At 43.3% G+C, this 20,930-nt stretch overlaps 1 protein-coding gene across 3 annotated transcripts in view; it reads right to left on the reverse strand.

The window, feature by feature from the left end:
- Positions 1-256: 256 nt before the first annotated feature.
- Positions 257-20,930, reverse strand: part of MCHR2 (melanin concentrating hormone receptor 2) — a 236,727-nt gene continuing 216,053 nt past the window's right edge. For 2 of the 3 annotated variants that reach the window (XM_033939994.1, XM_033939995.1), the window contains 2 exons: positions 15,928-16,047; positions 257-1,022 (listed from right to left, as the gene is read on the reverse strand). In XM_033939994.1, the coding sequence (XP_033795885.1) occupies positions 698-1,022; positions 15,928-16,047 (445 nt within the window). In that variant the 3' untranslated portion in view covers positions 257-697. The remainder of the gene's footprint in view (positions 1,023-15,927; positions 16,048-20,930) is intronic. The other variant, XM_033939996.1, reaches the window with a different exon arrangement.

Genomic DNA, 20,930 nt, shown 5'->3' on the forward strand with positions numbered 1-20,930 from the left:
TGAGATCACTTGACAAATTTCTTGAATGGTATAGTTTTAAGTTCTTTCCTGAATGTTTTGTCATTGGGCGTCGTGGTCAGCAGATTGGAGAGGCGGCGGTCCAGTCTCGCTGCTCTGGTGGCTAATAGTCCATCTTTTTTTTTTTTTTTTGCTTTGTATGCCTTTGATAGGAATACCAGAAACCTTACAAACTGTCAACAGTTACATCCTAATGCTGAAATTTCCTTCAGATTGAAAAACACTGCATTTTGCTATATTTACACAACATGGTTATCAAACAATTTGTTTAATAATTACTATATGTAAAATGAGATCTTAATTGACAGTCTGCAATAAATAATTTTGTCCATTTTTGTTCCTTCAATGTTGATTGGAGACATACAATATGAGGCCATGTATTTTATAGTTCAGTAACTGCTTATATCATATGGAGGGCAGGATTCCAGGCTCAAAATGGCTTCCATGTCCTGATCTGTGATAAATCTACCTTTATTGTCGGCATACGACACAGATCTTAGCTCTTTTGCAGTAAACAAGTGAACAAGTACACATTGGTCTTTTATTTCTAATATCTCGCACAGCGTCAAACTGCACAGCGCAATTAACATTTTTACGACAGAGCGTACATATTAACTATAAAAAAGCAAAGGTCTGTTCATCTTTCCAGTGACCACTTGCGCGGATTGCACACACTGGTCTAAAAGCTCGATTTCAATGTGTTTTCAATGTTGTTGATTTCACGCTCGGACATCTTCCTCTTAACTTTTGCGCACTCCGACAGGCGTTTCCGGAAGTTCCCGCTCAGCAGTACATAGAGGAACGGATTGACACTGCTGCTGGCATAGCTCAGGCAGATGGAGCAGTAATAGCACACGTAGAAAGTCAGTGTTGGCTGAGAAATCTGCAGGTTCACGAGCTGGAAGACGTGGTAAGGGGCCGAGCTCACGATGAAAACTCCGACTAGCACCAGCACCATTTTGGTCAGCCTCAGGACCCTTTGCCTCGGAATGCTAGTATTATAACTGGAAGACATGAAAAACACTCTGTCAAGTGGAGGTAATTTAAGAAAAAATGCTGTGTTTGCAAACTTTAAACCCTGAAGATCCCTCTTAATTTCGGAAGATGTCGTGCAAATGACCTTCCAAACAGCTTACAGAACGCTTACCAATTCAGTTACATAACATCTACTTTCCTCAAGAAGGGCCAAGTCACTACACCCAAGGACACCAGGGAAGGACAGCAAGCAGGCAGAGAGGGATAGAGAGAGGACACCAGCAGCAGGCAGAGAGAGAGAGAGAGGACACCAGCAGCAAGGAGAGAGAGAGAGAGAGAGAGAGGACACCAGCAGCAGGCAGAGAGAGAGAGAGGACACCAGCAGCAGGCAGAGAGAGAGAGAGAGGACACCAGCAGCAGGCAGAGAAAGAGAGAGAGGACACCAGCAGCAGGCAGAGAGAGAGAGAGGACACCAGCAGCAGGCAGAGAGAGAGAGAGAGAGAGAGAGAAGACACCAGCAGCAGGCAGAGAGAGAGAGAGAGAGAGGACACCAGCAGCAGGCAGAGAGAGAGAGAGAGGACACCAGCAGCAGGCAGAGAGAGAGGACACCAGCAGCAGAGAGAGAGAGAGAGGACACCAGCAGCAGGCAGAGAGAGAGAGAGAGAGAGGACACCAGCAGCAGGCAGAGAGAGAGAGGACACCAGCAGCAGGCAGAGAGAGAGAGAGAGAGAGAGAGAGAGAGAGAGAGAACGAGAATGGAAGCAGAGGGAAACCAGAAGATGAGCATTCCAGTGTTCTGCACAGACTGTCATATGTATGACTACCTCCCCTCGGGGAGACAGTCATAGGTATGCAGTCGGTGCCAGGAGCTGGAAAGCTTGAAGAAGGAAGTAAAGCGACTAGAGGACAAGATACAGGAGCTAGAAGGACTTCACACTACAGAGGACCCAATCAGGATAGCTATAGACTTCATGAATGAGAGACACATTGAGGAGGAGGTCAGGGAACTCGAGAAATTCATTGAGGAAGCCTACAGGAGAAGAAAACGAACTTCAGATGAACGATGAAGTTACACCAACATGGAAGGGAGAACAAGAAGCAGATGACCTCATAGAAGACACCCACAGAGGAACATCGCACGAGGGGGAGAAAATGGCTAGTCGATGCCCAGGAGAGGAAGCAGTGAAGCATACCGAGGACATTGACCTGAGACCGAAGCGAAACCTAAAGACGGGGAAGTCAGCGATCCTAGTGGGAGACTCGAACCTGAGGCATGTGGACAGCCACATAGCAGGAGGGAGAGAGGATCGACTGGTGACCTGCCTCCCAGGAGCGAGAACTAAGGACATTGTGGACAAAATTGGAAAGATCCTGGAAGGAGCAGAGACGGAAGAGACCATAGTAATGATCCACATCGGGATGAACGATGTCAGCAGGAGAGACTACAGAAGAAGTATGCTGATAGAACAGTTCAAGATTCTGGGAAGGAAGCTGAAGATGAGGACCCAGAAGATAGAAACATAGAAACATAAAAAATGACGGCAGAAAAGGGCCATAGCCCATCAAGTCTGCCCACTCTAATGACCCACCCCCCTGATTTTACTCCCCTAGAGATCCCACTGAATATCCCATTTTCTTTTAAAGTCTGACACGCTGTTGGCCTCAATCACCTGCAGTGGGAGTTCTCAGAGATCCTACCAGTACCGAGGGCAGATGTGAAAAGGCAGGAGGAACTACAATCAATAAATGCGTGGATGAGGAGATGGTGTGAGGAAGAAGGATTCCACTTCGAGAGGAACTGGACAACGTTCTGGGTCAAGAGCAAGCTCTACAGGAGAGATGGACTCCATCTGAGCACAGCAGGAACAAGACTTCTAGCAAACAATTGAAGATGTGTGCAGGCAGATAGAAAAACTAAAAACTGACAAATCCCCGGGTCTGGACGGAATCCATCCAAGGGTTCTGAAGGAATTAAAGGAGGAGATAGCGGAACTGCTGCAGCAAATTTGCAATCTATCCCTGAAAACAGGCATAATCCTGGAGGACTGGAAGATAGCCAACGTCATGCCCATCTTTAAAAAGGGCTCAAGAGATGACCCGGGAAATACAGACCGGTGAGTCTGACCTCGGTTCCGGGAAAAATGGCGGAAGCACTGATAAAAAAAAAATTCGATGAACATTTTGAAAGAAACAAACTTCTGATAACCAGCCAACATGGTTTTTGCAAGGGGAGATCGTGCCTAACGAACTTATTGCACTTCTTCGAAGGAATTAACAAATGGATGGACAAAGGAGACCCCATAGACATCATATATCTAGATTTCCAAAAAGCCTTTGACAAGGTGCCCCATGAACGCCTACTCCGGAAACTGAAGAACCATGGGGTGGAAGGAGACGTATATGGATGGATCAGAAACTGGTTGGCGGGTAGGAAACAGAGGGTAGGAGTGAAGGGCCACTACTCAGACTGAAGGAGGGTCACGAGTGGGGTCCCGCAGAGTTTGGTGCTCAGGCCGCTTCTATTTAATATATTCATAAATGATCTAGAAACAGGGATGAAGTGTGAGATAATAAAATTTGCGGACGACACCAAACTATTTAGTGGAGCTCGGACTAAAGAGGACTGCGAAGAATTGCAAAGGGACTTGAACAAACTAGGGGAATGGGCGACGAGATGGCAGATGAAGTTCAATGTTGAGAAATGTAAAGTATTAAATGTGGGAAACAGAAACCAGAGGTACAACTATACAATGGGAGGGATGTTACTAAATGAGCCATTTTTTGATGAGTGTGAGTCTAAACTGAATGCACTGTCAGAAAGTCCCCCGAAGAAGCCAATAGGAGGGCGAAACGGGTCCCGTCGGGCTCTTATTTGTGAACAGATAAGTGCATTATATATATACATTTTTGTCAACCACTTACCGATTGAAAATGTTTGGTGCTATAGACACTATCATAAAAAGTTTTTTCGGGTGGTTGCGAGGGTTTTATGACCTATGATGGTAACTTTGTCCTGCTGAAGAAACCATTGCTTGAATTTACTATTCGGTACATGGAGCAGGTTGCTGAGGTCTTTCCCTCTTGATTGAGTACAAGTCAATTGTATGTGGAACCTGTATTTATTATTTATTACTGTGATTTTGAAGAGGTTCTTTTCCATTATTTTTGGAGTAGTAATTAAATGAGAGTACCCAAGAAAGGGACTTGGGGGTAATGGTGGACATGACAATGAAGCCGACGGCACAGTGTGCAGCGGCCGCTAAAAAGGCAAATAGAATGCTAGGCATAATCAAGATGGGTATTACAACCAGAACGAAAGAAGTTATCCTGCCATTGTATTGGGCGATGGTGCGTCCGCATCTGGAGTACTGTGTCCAATATTGGTCGCCGTACGTTAAGAAAGACATGGCGTTACTCGAGAGGGTTCAGAGGAGAGTGACGTGTCTGATAAAGGGGATGGAAAACCTTTCATACGTTGAGAGATTGGAGAAACTAGGTCTCTTTTCCCTGGAGAAGAAGAGACTTATAGGGGATATGATAGAGACTTATAAGATCATGAAGGGAATAGAGAGAGTAGAGAGGGACAGATTCTTCAAACTTTTGAATAATAAAAGAACAAGAGAGCATTCAGAAAAGTTTAAAGGGGACAGATTCAAAACGAATGCTAGGAAGTTTTTCTTTACCCAACGTGTGGTGGACACCTGGAATGCGCTTCCAGAGGGCGTAATAGGACAGAGTACGGCACTGGGGTTCAAGAAAGGATTGGACAATTTCCTGCTGGAAAAGGGGATAGAGGGGTATAGATAGAGGATTACTGCACAGGTGCTGGACCTGTTGGGCCGCCGCATGAGCGGACTGCTAGGCACGATGGACCTCAGGTCTGACCCAGCAGAGGCATTGCTTATGTTCTTAAATTAAAACTTTAACTCATTATAATTTTTCCCCGCATACCCAGTAGATACCATCAGCCACAAACAGCAAAATATGAAATGGGAGGAGGGGAGGTGTAAACTCATTAAAATGAAAAGTCCCCAAACTCCCTACTATATTCAGAAAATAACAAAGGCAAGAAGACAGCATGGGGAAGTGTGAACTTATTCATAAAATACACCAGTCTTCTATACTGTTTTTAGGAAAAAATAAATACAGTTCTCATTTCTCAGAATAGTTGCCCCTTTTAATTGATATTTTTTTTGGGTGCAATATATTATTGTAAACCGTTTAATTATTCACTGTATATCAAGTGACAAATAAACTTAGAAACTTATTATCTGTATAATTTGGAGACTTTTGTGTGTGTGTTCTTTGTACTCATGGCTAGAACTGGGCGGGCATGGGGGGGGGGCAGCTCTAGAAGTCCAGATTTTCCAAACAGAAAATCTGGGAACCCTACACACATATCCATAAGCAGACAGGATAGAAAGAATTCCATGGGCCATGCCCTACCTGCTTGTCCCGCTTGTTATCCATACACCATTGCTGTTGCAACAAAAATTGATTGCATGATTTGTGCTTTTATGCAGATTGAGATGAGGATAAATCCAGCAGTCCCTGTTCATCAGTAACAGGCGATAAAGAAGTGCTGAGAATTTAAATTATTTGACCTATTTTTCTGCAGTATTATTTTCATTTCCTTTTGTTCCTCTGTTTTCTCCACAATTGCAGGCTCCATTTTACACTTTTCTGGTACCCACAACCATAAGCAATGGAATGCTGCTTTGTTTGGGGGGAGGGGGAGGCAGAAGCTCCGCCCTAGCGCACAACCTTTAAACAGCTCCCGAGTCCCCCACCCACCTCTTCCCGGCGCTCTAGTTTTTTGAGCCTGTGATAGGCTGTTAATGAATGAGGTTTTTTCTACAATTACCAGATTTAACTGTAGTATAATCCGGCCCCCATGACACGCCCCAGGTCCGCCTAGTTCCCCCCATCCCCATGACGCCACAACCCTCATGACGCCACAACCCTACTCCCAATGCCACCCTAGCCCCGCCCCCGCTGCCTGGCCTTCTGCCCGATGTGTTTTTGAGGAAGCTTTTTAAAACCCAGACAAAGTGCCGGGCTTTGATAAGCCGTCTGAACCCCCAGATATGTTCTCAAAAAGAGGACATGTCCAGGGAAATCAGGACATCGGGTAACCCTAGTTTTTTTCATAAGTAACTCATTCAGTCAGTGGTTGTTGTGGCCACCGGGCCCTGGACTAGGCGAATAGCTCCCCCAGTGGACCACAGGTAAATTGCGCTGGCGTGCTGCTCAAACTGGAAACAGTCCCCAACAGGCCAAAAATAAAATAAATCAGTCAAGAGGAAACCAGGGAATTAATCAAATTATATCCAGGGTTCCATATTCCACAAAACAAAAATCAGAATGGCAAACAAGAAACAAAAAGGAAAAATTTAAAGCCAAAAATCCTGGTCAGCAAATCAGGATATACCCAGTGTTTGAGTGGTATAAAGGTGAGCGCAGAAATCCAATCCAATCCTTACATTTACATACCCAGTCCCTGTTCTATAGCAAGGGCAGCACAGCTTCCTGAAGCTAAGCCTCGCCTGGCCCTAGGCCTTACTCTGAAGAAAGGGTTAAGTTCAGGCACAGAGTCTGACTGGTCACAGACTTTTCTGAGGCTTTTTCCTCCATTACCCATCTAAGTAGCTGTTTTGTTTAAATATATAAGACATGGTTTGGCTTCAACACAATTCTGGAGTGTTTGAGTGGTATAAAGGTGAGCGCAGAAATCCAATCCAGTCCTTACATTTATATACCGAATCATCCCCAGATACTGGGGCTCGAATCGGTTTACATTATTGTTATAAACCAATGAGCAACAGGACAGAAAAGGAGTCCAAGTTTATTGGCACTCATAATACTAATTTAGATTCATTATATGATCATCTAGGGACTGCTGAAAGAGAAGAGTTTTCAGGAGTTTCCTAAATAGATGAAGGGAGGTAAGAGATCTGATTTCATAAGAAAGTGTATTCCAGATAGTCGCAAAAATGTATGTAAAAGAACGGGAAATATAACACCTATGACAGAAGGAAATGAGAGTTTCAGTGTTTGAGATCATCTTGTAGGTCATAGGGAATTAAATGAAATACCAACCAATGGTGTAAAAATACCGTGTTTAATTTTTAAAATTAGTAACACATTTGAACTGGCAGCCAGTGAAGTGCCCTCAACAAAGGTGAGACGTGTTCAAACTTTCTTTTTCCAAAAAATCAGTTTGGCTGCCGTATTTTGGACCAGTTGCAATCTTTTCAGACTACCTTTACTCAAACCAGTGTACAAAGAATCGCAGTAGTCTAACTGAGCCAATATTATAGCCTGCATTAATGTAGCAAAGTGATGTTGATAGAAAAAGTGCCAAACCCTTCTCAACATATGAAGACTAAAATAACATTTTTTAAACTAAGTTGTTAACCTGAGATTGTGAAGAAAGTGAAGTCGAGCACAAAGCCCAGAATCTTAGAAGAAAACTCTGTCATCAAATGTTGTCCAGATTGTAAAGGCATTGAAGAAAGAAGGAAATCGGGTTTGTGACCAAGCCACAGCAATTTGGTCTTTGCGGTATTAAGTTTCATCTGAACAGAGGTAGCCCAGTCTTGGAATCAAGAAATACAAGAATTCACGTGCTACTGTTTTTAGCGCTGGTCGCAGCGGTAACAGCTCCGACGCTATGAGCGTCTGAACTGTTATCACCATGGCCGGCACTAAAAACACTACTACGGTTTTGTAAAAGGGGGGAAGGAGGATAGTCTCCTCCTGGCTTTGTGTAAGTCATTTGACTCTTAATTCCTCTACAACCAATGCATATTGACTGACTGGCCGTCCTTATTCACCCACAATTTCCAACTCACTTCACGATGCACCAAGGTAATCGGCTTCCTCCTTCTGTTATCTTGGTATTTTCCTGGACCAGCAGCTCTGCTTCAACCAATACATTTCTGATGTTTCTAAGGGAGGAATTTGTCCAGTAGCATTATGGGCTTAATGCGCATTAACAGGTATTAAAGGACTTAGCACGCCCTAAGAACCCATAGGTACAGAATGGGCTTTTAGCATTTAGGGCTCATTTTACGAAGGCGCGTTAGGGCCTAACGCACAGAATAGTGCACGCTAAAATGCCCCGCATGCTATCTGCTACTGCCTCCTCTTGAGCAGGCGGTATTTTTTTAGCTAGCGCGTGCGTTAAAAACGCAAGCGCACCTTCGTAAAAGAATCCCCCTTAGTGTGCACTAAGTCCTTTAATATGCATTAAGGCCATAATGCTGCTTGATAAAGTCCCCACTTACATACATTAGAAATGTGTTGGTCGATAAATTCCTGGAGGAATTCCTCCCTGAATCTTGCTTTCTTCCTCGGTGTCACTTCCGTTCCATCTATTAATATTCCGATTTGTCTGCCTCCATGACAGTTCTCTATGGGCTCCTTTTGCTAAGGTGCGCTAGCGTTTTTAGCGCGTGCAGCAGATTAGCGTGCCCGCTAACCCCGCGCTATGCGGCTAGAACTAACGCCAGCGCAATGCTGGCGTTAGCATCTAGCGCAGGCGGCATTGTAACGCACGCTATTCCGCGCGTTGATGCCCTAAGTGGCTTAGTAAAAGGAGCCCTATACCACAGTCTTAAGTCTGTCGGACTACTGCAATGCCTTTTGCAGTGGCCTCAACTCCAACTTACTTAAATGTCTTAACTCCATACAGAATACAGCCATTAGTGCTCTTTCTAGACCTAAGAAATTTGATAGAGTGACCTCCCTCTTGATCCAGCATCACTGGCTCCCTGTCCAGTTTAGGGTCCAGTTCAAAATCCTTGTCCTGATCCATTAAATCCTCTTCAATTCTGCTTCTTTCCATTTATCATCTCGTCTTGCCTCACCCACTTACCCTGCTCTGCGTATATGAATGCCATTTGAGTATTCCATCTGTGGTTTCTTCTCAATTTGAATTTGTGCATTACTGCACTTTTTTCATTCTTGTTCCTTCCTTCAGTAATTGTATGCCTGCAGATCTATGTAGAGTGTGGCGAGGTGGTTAAAGCTGCAGACGCACCACTCTGAGGTTGTGGGTTCAAACCCACGCTGCTCCCTCCTTTTGTTTGTTCCGTATTCGCTTTTCTTTCCTATTTAACGTGTAGTTCCAACCCAGCCTCCTTTCTGTCTCATGTTTGTATGTCAATCTGTCAACCATTAGTACACAACTTATTTGCTGTTTCGTTTAAATTCTACTAATTGTCCCGTTATTGGCGTTATTTTTATTTTGGTCATGTTTTTGGTGGTGGGCCGTGACACGCCAAGTCCTCTCTAGTGGGAGCTGTTTTTTGATGGATTCTTTGCCTTTTCTTATGTAGCTGTACTAATGCTCTGTTTTGGACTAATGCCTCCAGGTAGTTCTTGGTTGTGTTGTGGCTTTTTTGCTTGCCTTAATAAAAATATTTTAATTTGTATCTCGCTTAGAAATTGGATAAGCAGCTCAATCAAATCTTAATAAAAAATTGAAAACTAAATCCCCCCCATTGCCCCAGGGACATCAGATAGATTGTGACCCCACTGGGACAGACAGGGAAAAATGCTTGGGCACCTGAATAAATTCATGTAACCCATTTTGAGTTCCCCTGGGTGAACAGCATAGAAAATTGAATAAATAAATAGTGTGAAAAGTTTCAGCCTCCTATAACCAGAGCTGCTATTGTGACATCATAATGCCTCATTCCACCAATGCCTAAGAGCCAACCTCATCAGTGATGTCACAATGGCTTGATTGTGCTATACTTGGCTCACTTTTACTACATTTTAATTTCTAGAGTGGCACAGTGGTTAAAGCTACAGCCTCAGCACCCTGAGGTTAGGGGTTCAAACCCACACTGCTCCTTGTGACCCTGGGCAAGTCACTCATTCCCCCCTTTGCCCCAGGTATATTAGATAGATTGTCAGCCCACCAGGACAGACAGGGAAAAATGCTTTAGGACCTGAACAAATTCATGTAAACTGTTCTGAGCCTGGGAAAACAGTACAGAAAAGTGAATTATTAAATAAACAGCCATCCTACTTGAAAGGCTCCAAAATCCTCTCTCTTTCAGTTGGCCTTCAAATCGTCATGTCTGAGCTAATGACTTTCTACCGCTTGTGGTCGTGGTTCAGAAGATCGGCTGGTGTCTCTGCATTATTTTTTTCTGCTTTACCTTTTTCTGTAACGTTTGCAGTTCCTTCCCTTTTCCTAACTTAGAATTGTGAACCACTTTGAGCATTCCCTCATAAGGCTGGTATGTCAAGCGCTTTGTCATAATCAAACCTTTAAAACATCCAAAAGCCAGCCTAAGTCGGCACCTGGACTTCCTAATAGCAGGGTCATCCGAGTGCTGATAACCAAAAACAATTTCCTGGACGTGCTGCAGCACTTCTAAGCATTGAGAGAGCAAAGGGGCGTGTTGGGAGGTGTGTTTTGGGCGGGAATTGGGCGGGCTTCAACCTGGACGTACCCCAGCCATAATCAAACCTTTCCTTGAGGGAATTTAGATACCAGCAGTTAGACCTGTGTGAGTTGGGTCTGAATTCCACAAAGGTGCCCAAATTGACAAGAAGACCACGGGAGGATTTAAAGCATGACATTACATTAGGGACTTCTATTCCGCCTATACCTTGCAGTTCAAGGCGGATTAAAAAGAGCTAACTGGACATTTCCAGTGAAGTTACAACAGTTTTGGGTTTTTTTGTTGTTGTTGGTTTTTTTGGTTACAAGGGAGGAGAGGTAATTCCGGAAGAACTTGCAAATTGGATATTAAACTGACTGTGTGATATAACAAATAGATTACAGTTAGAGTACAAATAAGATACCGCGTCGAGCTCTACGAACGTGGAGATGATGCGGTATACAAACCTAAGGATTAGATTAGATTACGTTACATTTCAGGGATCTGAATACTTGGTTGATGTTTTGGGGAGGAAGAGATTATTTAAGTGGAGGTTTTGGGGGAGAATTTATCTAGGAGGAGGGGGAAGGGTTGGGTTAAGATATCTGGATAAATTTTTTGAAAAGTAGGGTTTTGATTTCTTTTCAAAAAGTTTTGAAGTCGCCCGTTGCCGTCAACAGGTTGGAGATGGAGTGGTTAAGTTTTGCTGCTTGCGTCGCCAGAAGGTTATCAAACATATTTTTGCGCTGAGTGCCCTTGAGTGGAGGGAAGGCAAAAGGGTTTGGAGTTCTTCTTTGTCTTGAGGTGAGGATCTGGTTTAGGCGGTTGTTTAGATGAGGGGGGGGGGGGGGGCAGAGCCGTTTAATGCTTTGAATAATAGACAGTAGAATTTGAATTGAATTCGTGCTTGCATAGGTAGCCAGTGAGAGTCTAGGAAGGCAGTTGTAATATGATCATATTTTCTCAGGGAGTAGATCAGTCTGAGGGCAGTGTTTTGTATAGTCTGAAGTTGTTTTATCATGTTGGCAGGACAAGGTAGATAGAGGGAATTGCAATAGTCCAATAGACCTAAGACTAGGGATTGGACAATTAGCCTGAATTCTGCTGGGTCGAAGAATTTTCTTATTTTACGTAGATTTCTCATAATTAAAAAAGCTTTCTGGGATGTTTTATTGATTTGGGGCTGCATTGTGCAGCATCTGTCTATCGTTACTCCTAGGAGTTTGAGTTCGGGTTGTATTGGGTATTTGGTGTTTTTAATTTTCAGTTCTGTAATGGTGGGAGTTTTGGCCTTTTCGAACAGAAGTGATTTTGTTTTATCTGAGTTTAGTTTCAGTTTGTGGTCTACCATCCATTTTTCCACTGCATCTAGGGTTATTTCCAGTTTTGCTGTAGTGGTGGGCTCTGATGGGTCGAAGGGGAGGAGTATGGTGATGTCGTCTGCGTAGCTGAAGGATGTAACATTTAAGTTATCTAAAGTGGCTCCAAGGGAGGAAATAAAGAGGTTGAATAGCGTAGGTGATAGAGGTGATCCTTGTGGAACTCCGCATGGGTTGGACCATGGTTCTGATTTGATATTATTGGACCCTCCCTTATTACACCAGTTGGCACGACCTCCTCCCACCACCCAAAGAGTGACCAAAAAACCCCCATGTAGTCTTCCCATCAGCTGATCGCAGCGGAGGAATCCCCAACAGCTGAGCCGGTTTCAGGGATTCCTGGCAGCTCAGCTGATGGGGATTCTTCCTACCAGGATCAGCTGAGCCGTAGAGCCCTGACATCCCCCACATCCTCCAGACATCCTGTACCTCCGACATCCTCCTGACATCCCTGCCCCCTACACATCCCCACCAACATTCCTGGACTCCCCTCCCATAACCCTGGAACCCTCCCCCCACCTTCAGAAGAGCAAACGGTAGGAGGGAAGCTCATTCCTTCCTGCCTACAGGGCCGCATTCTGCAAATGACGGGGCTTCCCCCTCCCAATGTCTCCTGGGATACAGTGGGGGCCAAAGGGCCTGATTGGTTCAAAATAGCAATTTTGAGCCAACCTGGATAATGGTTATTTTTCAGATAGCCATGGGACATATTGTTCTAACGCCATTGCTGCAAAGTGTGGATTTAGACCCAGCCACTCCATCTCATTACAGGCTTATTGCAGATGATAGAGACCATTATTTCTAGACAACTTTCTGGTTATTTAGATAAATTCTCAATACTTTTGCCATTTCAACATGGCTTTAGATCTAATTGTAGTCCAGAAACTCTGTTACTATCTCTAATTTCCAAGATCCAAAGTTTACTATCGCACAATCGTTTTGCTATTCGGTTGCATTTTGATTTTTCTGTAGCTTTTCATGTGGTTCGTCATGAAACATTGATCCAACTACTTTCAGATATAGGTTTAGATCAAAAAGCATTGAGCTGGTATGCAGGATTTCTAATTTTGCGATCATACGAAGTGAATATTGAAGGTAAAACCTCCGCAACATGGAAGCCTGTTTGTGTCGTTCCACAGGGCTCTCCTTTGACCCCTCTTCTTTTTGACAATGAAGGAAAATTCCTATTGGACCCCTTCCTGAGGACCCTTGGGATATGACTACAGGGCTTTAAAAACAGGCCAAGCTTAATTTCTGTATAACTTCATCTTTACAAGAACTGTGGACTAGAAACCGTTGATGTTGCAATTTCCTCATACCTCTGCTGTTCGAGATAAGGAAGATATAGTACACAGGGCAGATGTTACAACATACAGCACAGATGATTATTACACCACACAGACCAGTGCTTGTAGATGAACAGAAAATTATAATACTGGTGCTTAGCTGGAAGACAGAGACAGGGCTGCAATTGTAAAGCAGTCAGCGGTGATTCCTGTATTCTCTGACCGAAGGTGAAACAATGGACAGCAGGCCAGGCATGAGGCCTATGCATTGTAAGCACAAAATGCAAAGCTTGGACAAGTGACAAGGTTGTCCTTCTGACAGTTGCCATCACAGATGGAGTAACATCCTTTTTGGAACATCAGATAACACAGAACTACGGTTGCCTTGGTTCATGAAATGTTGAGAACACAAGAATGGCCTGCACGTATGCAAAACCACAGCATCTGGAGGAGAGAGTGGGGGCCGTTCTCAGAATTGGGCGAAGGTCATGCATAGATAACCTCTGAAAAAGCCCCAAGCACAAGGATGTCAAAGGCAGATAATTTTAGGTGGTTTTTTTGGACATACGTAAGTGGAAAATTGCTTTAAGGATATACGCAGATGTTAATGGCTTTTACGTCAATTAGAGATATAGCCAATTATATGCATTTGTAACCACTGAATTAATTCCGCTAATGATGCTAACAAATCAGACTAGCAACTGATGCTAATAACCAATCAGAAACTTTCCAATAGATTGTAATGCAATGCTAATAATATATCAGTTCATGTAAGACACCTGCAGGGTGTGGAACTTTATCTCCTCTGTGACACTTCTGAATGCTGGTAATCTGTTCTTCTATGCTGCCTTTTACTTTATAATAAATCTGTACTTTATGCAACAGCATTCCTGGTGTGGACTGAGTCAGTTTATGGAAAGGGTCTAGCAGCCTGCCTTTTCCATCATCTATATCAATGGTTCTCAACCCTGTCCTGGAGGACCCCCAGGCCAGTCGGGTTTTCAGGCTAGCCCTAATGAATATGCATGAGAGAGATTTGCATATAATGGAAGTGACAGGCATGCAAATCTGCTCCATGCATATTCATTAGGGCTAGCCTGAAAACCTGACTGGCTTGGGGGTCCTCCAGGACAGGGTTGAGAACCACTGATTTATATGACCACCTTAAAGAAATATAAGTCAACTGCTATTGAGATAATATTCACATATGCTGATGACATCTTCATCTTATTAGAAGTAGACCCAATGCTGATCAACTTTGAATCAAATATTAACTCTTATATTTCCAGATTACAAGCCTGAGCTACATCTTTTCAAATGAAGCTCAACACAGGAAAAATGAAATTATTGTGGTTTGGCCTGAAAACTGATCTTTATTTAACCTTCTTCAATAACTTTGAGTTCTGGAGATCTTTTGAAGATAGATTTTTCATCAAGGATGTTGGGTATTTTGTTGGACTCTTCCCTTTCCTTTCAAAGTCAGGTGAATCATCTTTTTAAAAAAATGCTTTTTGTAGGCTTCAAATGTTACGGAGGGTGCGTCAGCTATTCTCTAAGCAACATTTTGCTGTGTTGGTTCAAGCCATTATTTTGGCTCAGTTAGATTATTGCAACTCTATTTACATTTGCTTGAGTAAAGGAAATATCAACCGGTTACAATGAATTCAGAATATGGCGGCCAAATTGATTTTTGGAAAAAGGAAATTTGATCATGTACTTTCATTACTGAGAAATCTTCCCTGGCTCCCTGTTTGTTCATCTTAGAATTTGATTTAAATGCGCGTGTATGATATTCAAAATTATCCATGGTCTATTTTGGCTTATAGTCCCTCTAACGTGGAATTCTCTTCGGTCTGTTGTTTAAAGGAATTCTGAGAAGTACAAACTTTCATTTCTTTCAGTGAAAGGGACAAAGCTTGTTGGTAATATCTCTAGCTCCTTTTCGTATAGGTTCACTACGATTTGGAATGAAATTCCTAGTTATATTAGAACTCTGTTCTCTCCAGATTTTTCATAAATCGATGAAAAACAATGCTATTTCAACAGTTTTGAGGAAATGGTACTAAGTTGTGTTAATTGTCTTTTGTTTAGTAATTCACATGTTAGTTAAACGGATTCCCTGTTTATTGAAGTCTTATGTAAACCGAGTCGAGCCCCTACTTCAGGAGATGGCACGGTATATAAATCTAAGGCTTAGATTAGATTAGGTTTTGTGAAGCACCCTCTGTGAGTGAGCCCTGGTCAATGAAACTTGGTCCTTGACTGAATTACAAAAAATTTGGAAGACATGGTATCTCCTGCAGGGGTCGAGGCTGCATTTACTTCTTAAAAATGGATACTTAACCTAGAAACTTTTGTAATAATGCCTGTGGCCCTCAGCATTAATGAATTCATGCAACTGCCTCCCTAACCTCCAAGCATTTACTGATGTTTGGGTTTAAACTATGGTCTCTCCATGTTGGTTGTCCCATCTTCTTGGAAACTTAGAAACATGACAGCAGATATAGGCCAAATGGCCCATCCAGTCTGCCCATCCGCAGCTTCCATTATCTCCTTTTCTCCTTCAGAGATTCCACGTGCCTATCTCATGCAGTTTTTTAAAAATTCAGACACAGTCTTTGTCTTCACCACTCCTGAGCCTATCACCTCTTAACTTCGTACTATGCCCTCTTAGTCCGGAGTTTTCCTTCATTTGAAAAATGCTCCCCTCCTGTACACTAATGCCACAGAGAGATTTAAACGTCTCATCATATCCCCTGTACTCTGCTCTTTAAGGTTGTTCACACCACCCAAAAGGATTAAGGTAAATGAACCCCAATATTTCTTGAAAGCATAACATTATCACATTTAATGTATAAAGTACTTTACCGTCCTGCTTTTTTGTTTTGCTGGTACATCTCCCAGGTATAACATAAAATTAGAATGTAGCACGTCATTATGAGCGGTAATGGGAAAAAGAACGTCGTAATGGTCAAATAAAGGGTATACCTGGAAAACAGAAATTATACAGAACAATGTTGTCATTATTAATTAAAATATATCAATCGTTTCTAAATATCACTGCCTCCAATCAAAATCTGCTCCTTTGAATGCAATTGTAAAGTGACTGATTTTTAAAATTTTTATATTAATGGCCATGCACTAATGTTGCCATTGGCGCATGGACATTAAAAAGATTTGCGTGTGAATCCTTACCAACATCTGTTTTCTAGGAGGTAAGGGCGCAAGCGCTAATCCGCGTACAACAAGGCAGCTGCGTCGATTGCCACAGAAATGCTCACTCTCTGGCCTTGATATGCTCTCTTCACGGGGCTACCAGATTTTCCCAAAGGAAAATCCAGGCCCATGGCCACGCCCCAGACCCCCCCCCCAGTTCCGCCCCCAGATGGCATCTGTGCATGTACGGATACGGCACAATGATGTCATGCGCGCACACGCACGCGTGTGATAAGGAGAATATGTTTGGGGGAAAACGGACGTCTGGTAACCCTATCCATTCACCATAAAAATAAGAATAATTTTTAAAAATATGGTATTTATTTTAAGAAATTTCTATTCCGCCTATCAACTAGGCAGATTCCAAAAGAACGTACAGAAAATGAGACCAACAAAAAATACAAATTCAACTAAAAACACACTAAGAGCTCCTTTTATCAAGCCGCGCTAGCGGGGTTAACGCGTGTGACTTTTCATCACGCATTAACCCCCGCGCTGGCCTGAAAAATACCTCCTGCTCAAGGGAGGCGTTAGCGGCTAGCGCGGCCGGTGGTTTAGTGCGTGGTATTACGTGCGTTAAATCGCTAGCGCGGCGTGATAAAAGGAGCCCTAAAATCCAAACTCGGTAAAAAAATTAATTCAGCAAATAAAAAGATCCTAGGAAAAGTACATTAAAGCAAAAATTCCCTATTCATAGAAGGCTTTTACAAATAAGTGGGTTTTCAATAGTTTTTTTGAATGACAGAAAGTTAGAACATAATCTTAAATGGTCCATTCAATACATTCCACAATTTTGGGCCAGCTAAAGAAATAGCACTCACAGGAAGTTGCATCAGAGTGACAGGATGCAGCAAAGGAAAAGTCTGGCCAGCCAGAGAGGCAGCCTTTAGTGCCACGAGGGATGTTCAATACTTTATCTACCTCGGGAGGAAATTTCAAAAAAATGTTTGTTTTATTTATCAATACTGTCCCATGCAATGACTTTAACCCCATTGAAAACAATTTCCTTAATGTCTTCATCACTTGAAAACCGCTGTCCACGGAGAGATTTCTTCAAAACTCGGAACGGGAAATAATCCGAGGGAGCCAGGTCTGGACTGTAGGGTGGATGGTTCAGCTGCTGAAACCCACATTCTCGAATGGCAGCCTTTAGTTAGATTGTGAGCCTTCGGGACAGTAAGGGAATTTTTTAAGTACCTTCTTACTTCTCATTTATAATCTTAATGTATATTTTCTTCAAACCGCTTAGAACCTAACGGATGTAGCGGTATATAAGAAATAAATTACATTACATTACATTTATTTTTGTGACATGTGCATTGGCCCATTGTCGTGAAGAGGCAGCACGCCTGCTGTGAATTTTCCTCATCTTTTCTCCTTGATTGACTCCCGCAAAGCGATCATTGTGTTGACATAATTCCCCAGTTATGGTTGTCTTGTGTGGCATGAACTTCAGAAGCAAAAGTCCTCCATCATCCCAGAAGACAGTTGCCATGACTTTGCCTGCAGATTTTTCTGTCTTGAACTCTTTTGGGGTGGGGGGATGACTTGTGCTTCCGTTGCATTGACTCCTATTTGGACTCGGGATCTCTGTGGTAAACCCAAATTTTATCTCCAGTCACGAAACAATGAAAAAAATTTCACTTGGTCTTCACGGAGCATATCCAAGTTCTCCTGACAGTACTGAAGCCTCGTGGCCTTCTGACATGGTGTCAGCATTCTTGGAACCCATCTTGGACACGCTTAACTTTTCATGAATTATTTTCCGCACTGTACCTGCTGAGATGCCCATTTCTTCAGCTCATTGGGAAACCTTAATTCATCTGTCTGACAAAATTAAATCCTCGACTTTCTTGCACATTTCTGTGGACGTTGCTTCCACAGGCTGTCCAGTGCGAGGTTCATCTTCAATGAACTCTCTACCCCATTTAAACTGTTGCTCCAAAACTGGATCTCCTTTGGCTTTTCCTTTCTTTTACGAGAAATTTTATTACTGAACGGTGCTCCAAATCTAACAGTTTCTTACTTGATTCGCTTGAGGATTCTCCTGATATCTTGTCTCTTGGAATTTAGACTCGCACTGAACTACAACTGTGCATGACTAACCTTGAGACACGTCACAACATGTACAGACTTGTTGCAACACGAATGCTACTTTCTGTCATACTCGGGTAGATAAATTATTGAACACCCCTTATATCTCTGACTGTAGCGGTGGAGGGGGGGGGGAGGTGTCGGATCTGGGTGTGTGGAAGGGAAGGCTCAGCTGCAAGTAGCCCCTACCGTTGGGTTGCCCTGGGCATTTTGCCGAGCTTGCTCAATGGTAGCCATGTCCCTGAATGTAAGGACCAAAATCTTAAATTTTAATTAGTAGATATAGGATAATAGGACTAGGATAATCTGTTTCTTAAAATTAAGTTCTTAATCAATTATAATCCCAAGATACCTAAAAGAAAGGACTATCTTAATTGAAGGAACCAGGTGAAGATGGTGACCTGCAATCAGATGGCTAGACATGTGGAAAACAACCATGGAAATGACATTGAAGGACCTTACTGGACTAGCGCAAAACCAATCTCTTTTTAGATCTATAATTTATCAAGTCACTAGGACTTGAACATGAGTCAAAAGCACCTAGCTAACTAAACTTAATTGTCTGACCATCTTAGGTGCCAAGGAAGGGGCAAAAGGTTTACCCATGATCCAAAGTAGTGACTGTTTTTAACGGATTAAGAATAAGATGATTCTCAACTAACTAGGAAGAACTTAATGACAAAGCAGTATGAAGTTTAGTGAGATCTGCACATAAGGAATCAATACAAAAACCAAATTAAAATATTGTCTGCATAGTAGAATGCATGAAGACTGTTCTCGTCTGATAATGGCAAGAAGACTATGAAAAGAGTTAAGAGTTAAATAATAGAGTGGATAGACCTGAGCCTTGCTCTGGAACCCTGGCAATTGAAGAGTAGGACTTAGACTCAGAATTGGTGAAAGAGATGGAAAATGTACAAGTCGATACAAAAGAGAAGCTTCCTGGCGACTCCCATCTGTCATAACCACAATGAATTATTACAAGGCACCTTTCAAAGTGCCTGTGCAAAATCTGTGAGTACTGTTCACCTATAGACTTTACGTTAGTTTTCAAAGAGACATATTTCCCTTTGAAAACTGACTCGGGGAAATGAATTGAATGAATCTTCACCTGCTACCTGCGTGGATGCTTTACAATGCTTTTGGAAATGATGTAAAAACATAGGCAGCTGAATCTTTGGGAAGGCTGTATCAAAACCAGATAGAAATGGAAGGCTCTAATTGTGATTTATAAACAGTTGTACAGAATATTGTCCCTTTTCATCTAATATAATAAAACGCTAAGCCGCGCATGCGCACTCCCACCTGTGTGTGTCCGTTTTCCGTGAGATGTAGGGCACCTCAGGTAGGAGTGCGCATGCGCGCGAATCTCTCTGGCCGGTCGGCGTCTTCACTCCTCTCCCCGGCACACCCGAACCCCCGTTCAGCCTCCCATCTGACCCTACCTTCGGCTCCCTTAGTCCCTTGCTGCCGCTCCTCTTCTCTTCCCGCCCCACGGTCCCGACAAACGTCCTTACTCCAGCAGGGGCCGCAGCACTCTAAGCACGCTGCTTCGCGGCCTGCTTCTGCCCTGATTTGCTCTGCCCGACACGGCAGAGCAAATCAGGCCAGTAGAAGGCCGCGAAGCAGCGTGTTTAGAGTGCTGCGGCACCTGCTGGAGTAAGGACGTTTGTAGGAACCGCGGGAAGGGGGCGGCAAGGGACTAAGGGAGCAGAGGGTTGAAATATATTTCTTTCAGCTAGCATTTGACGACAGGTAGTTCTATAGAAAATGAACTGCCACTTACTGGGACAAGCCACTGATTTTCTGGAAATGATGCTGAAAATCTTTACTGACTGTTCTGGCACTATCGAGAAGAATCAACATGAGAAAGGTCTCCACGAAGATACCAAAGGCAAACAAACAGTGGTGATCATCAAATGAAGAGGTGAAATGGTCAGCAGATTCATTCAAAAATCTTTAAATGGTGAGAACAGGACCCGATATGGGGGCGGCTTTGGGGGAGGGGTGTGCTGCGAGGCAAACAGCTTTGCTTGGGGGGAAGACAGAAGGGGGGGCCAAGGAGACACAGTCAGGGATGAACTGGAGAGGGAGAGGGGAAGGGGGCTGCTTTGGGGGAGGGGTGTGTTGGGAGGCAGACAGCTTTGCTTGGGGGAGGGGAGACAGAAGGGGGCCACAGAGAGACAGTCAGGGAGGAACTGGAGGGGGAGAGGGAAAGGGGGCTGCTTTCTAGCACCCGTTAATGTAACAGGCTTTAACACTAGTACTTTAATAAAAAGATTTAAATATAAAATCATGTGTTTGAGGCTTGTGCAAATGAGGACAGAGTTTGCGGGAGCGGGGCGGGGACAGAGTTCACGGGGATAGGGCAGGGACAGAGATGGAGCTCACGGGGACGGGACAGGGATGGGTCCAGTAGGTTTGGGGGGATTCTGTAGAACTCACCAAACAATATAACGGAGTTATGGTGAGATGTATACCTTGGAGAGGAAAATGGTGATGAAATTAAAGAACTAAGGCCGGTATTGGACAAATTTGCGTAGTTTGTGTCCCATATGTGG

This window comes from Geotrypetes seraphini, chromosome 3 (assembly GCF_902459505.1).
Source record: "Geotrypetes seraphini chromosome 3, aGeoSer1.1, whole genome shotgun sequence".
Lineage (NCBI taxonomy): Eukaryota > Metazoa > Chordata > Amphibia > Gymnophiona > Dermophiidae > Geotrypetes > Geotrypetes seraphini.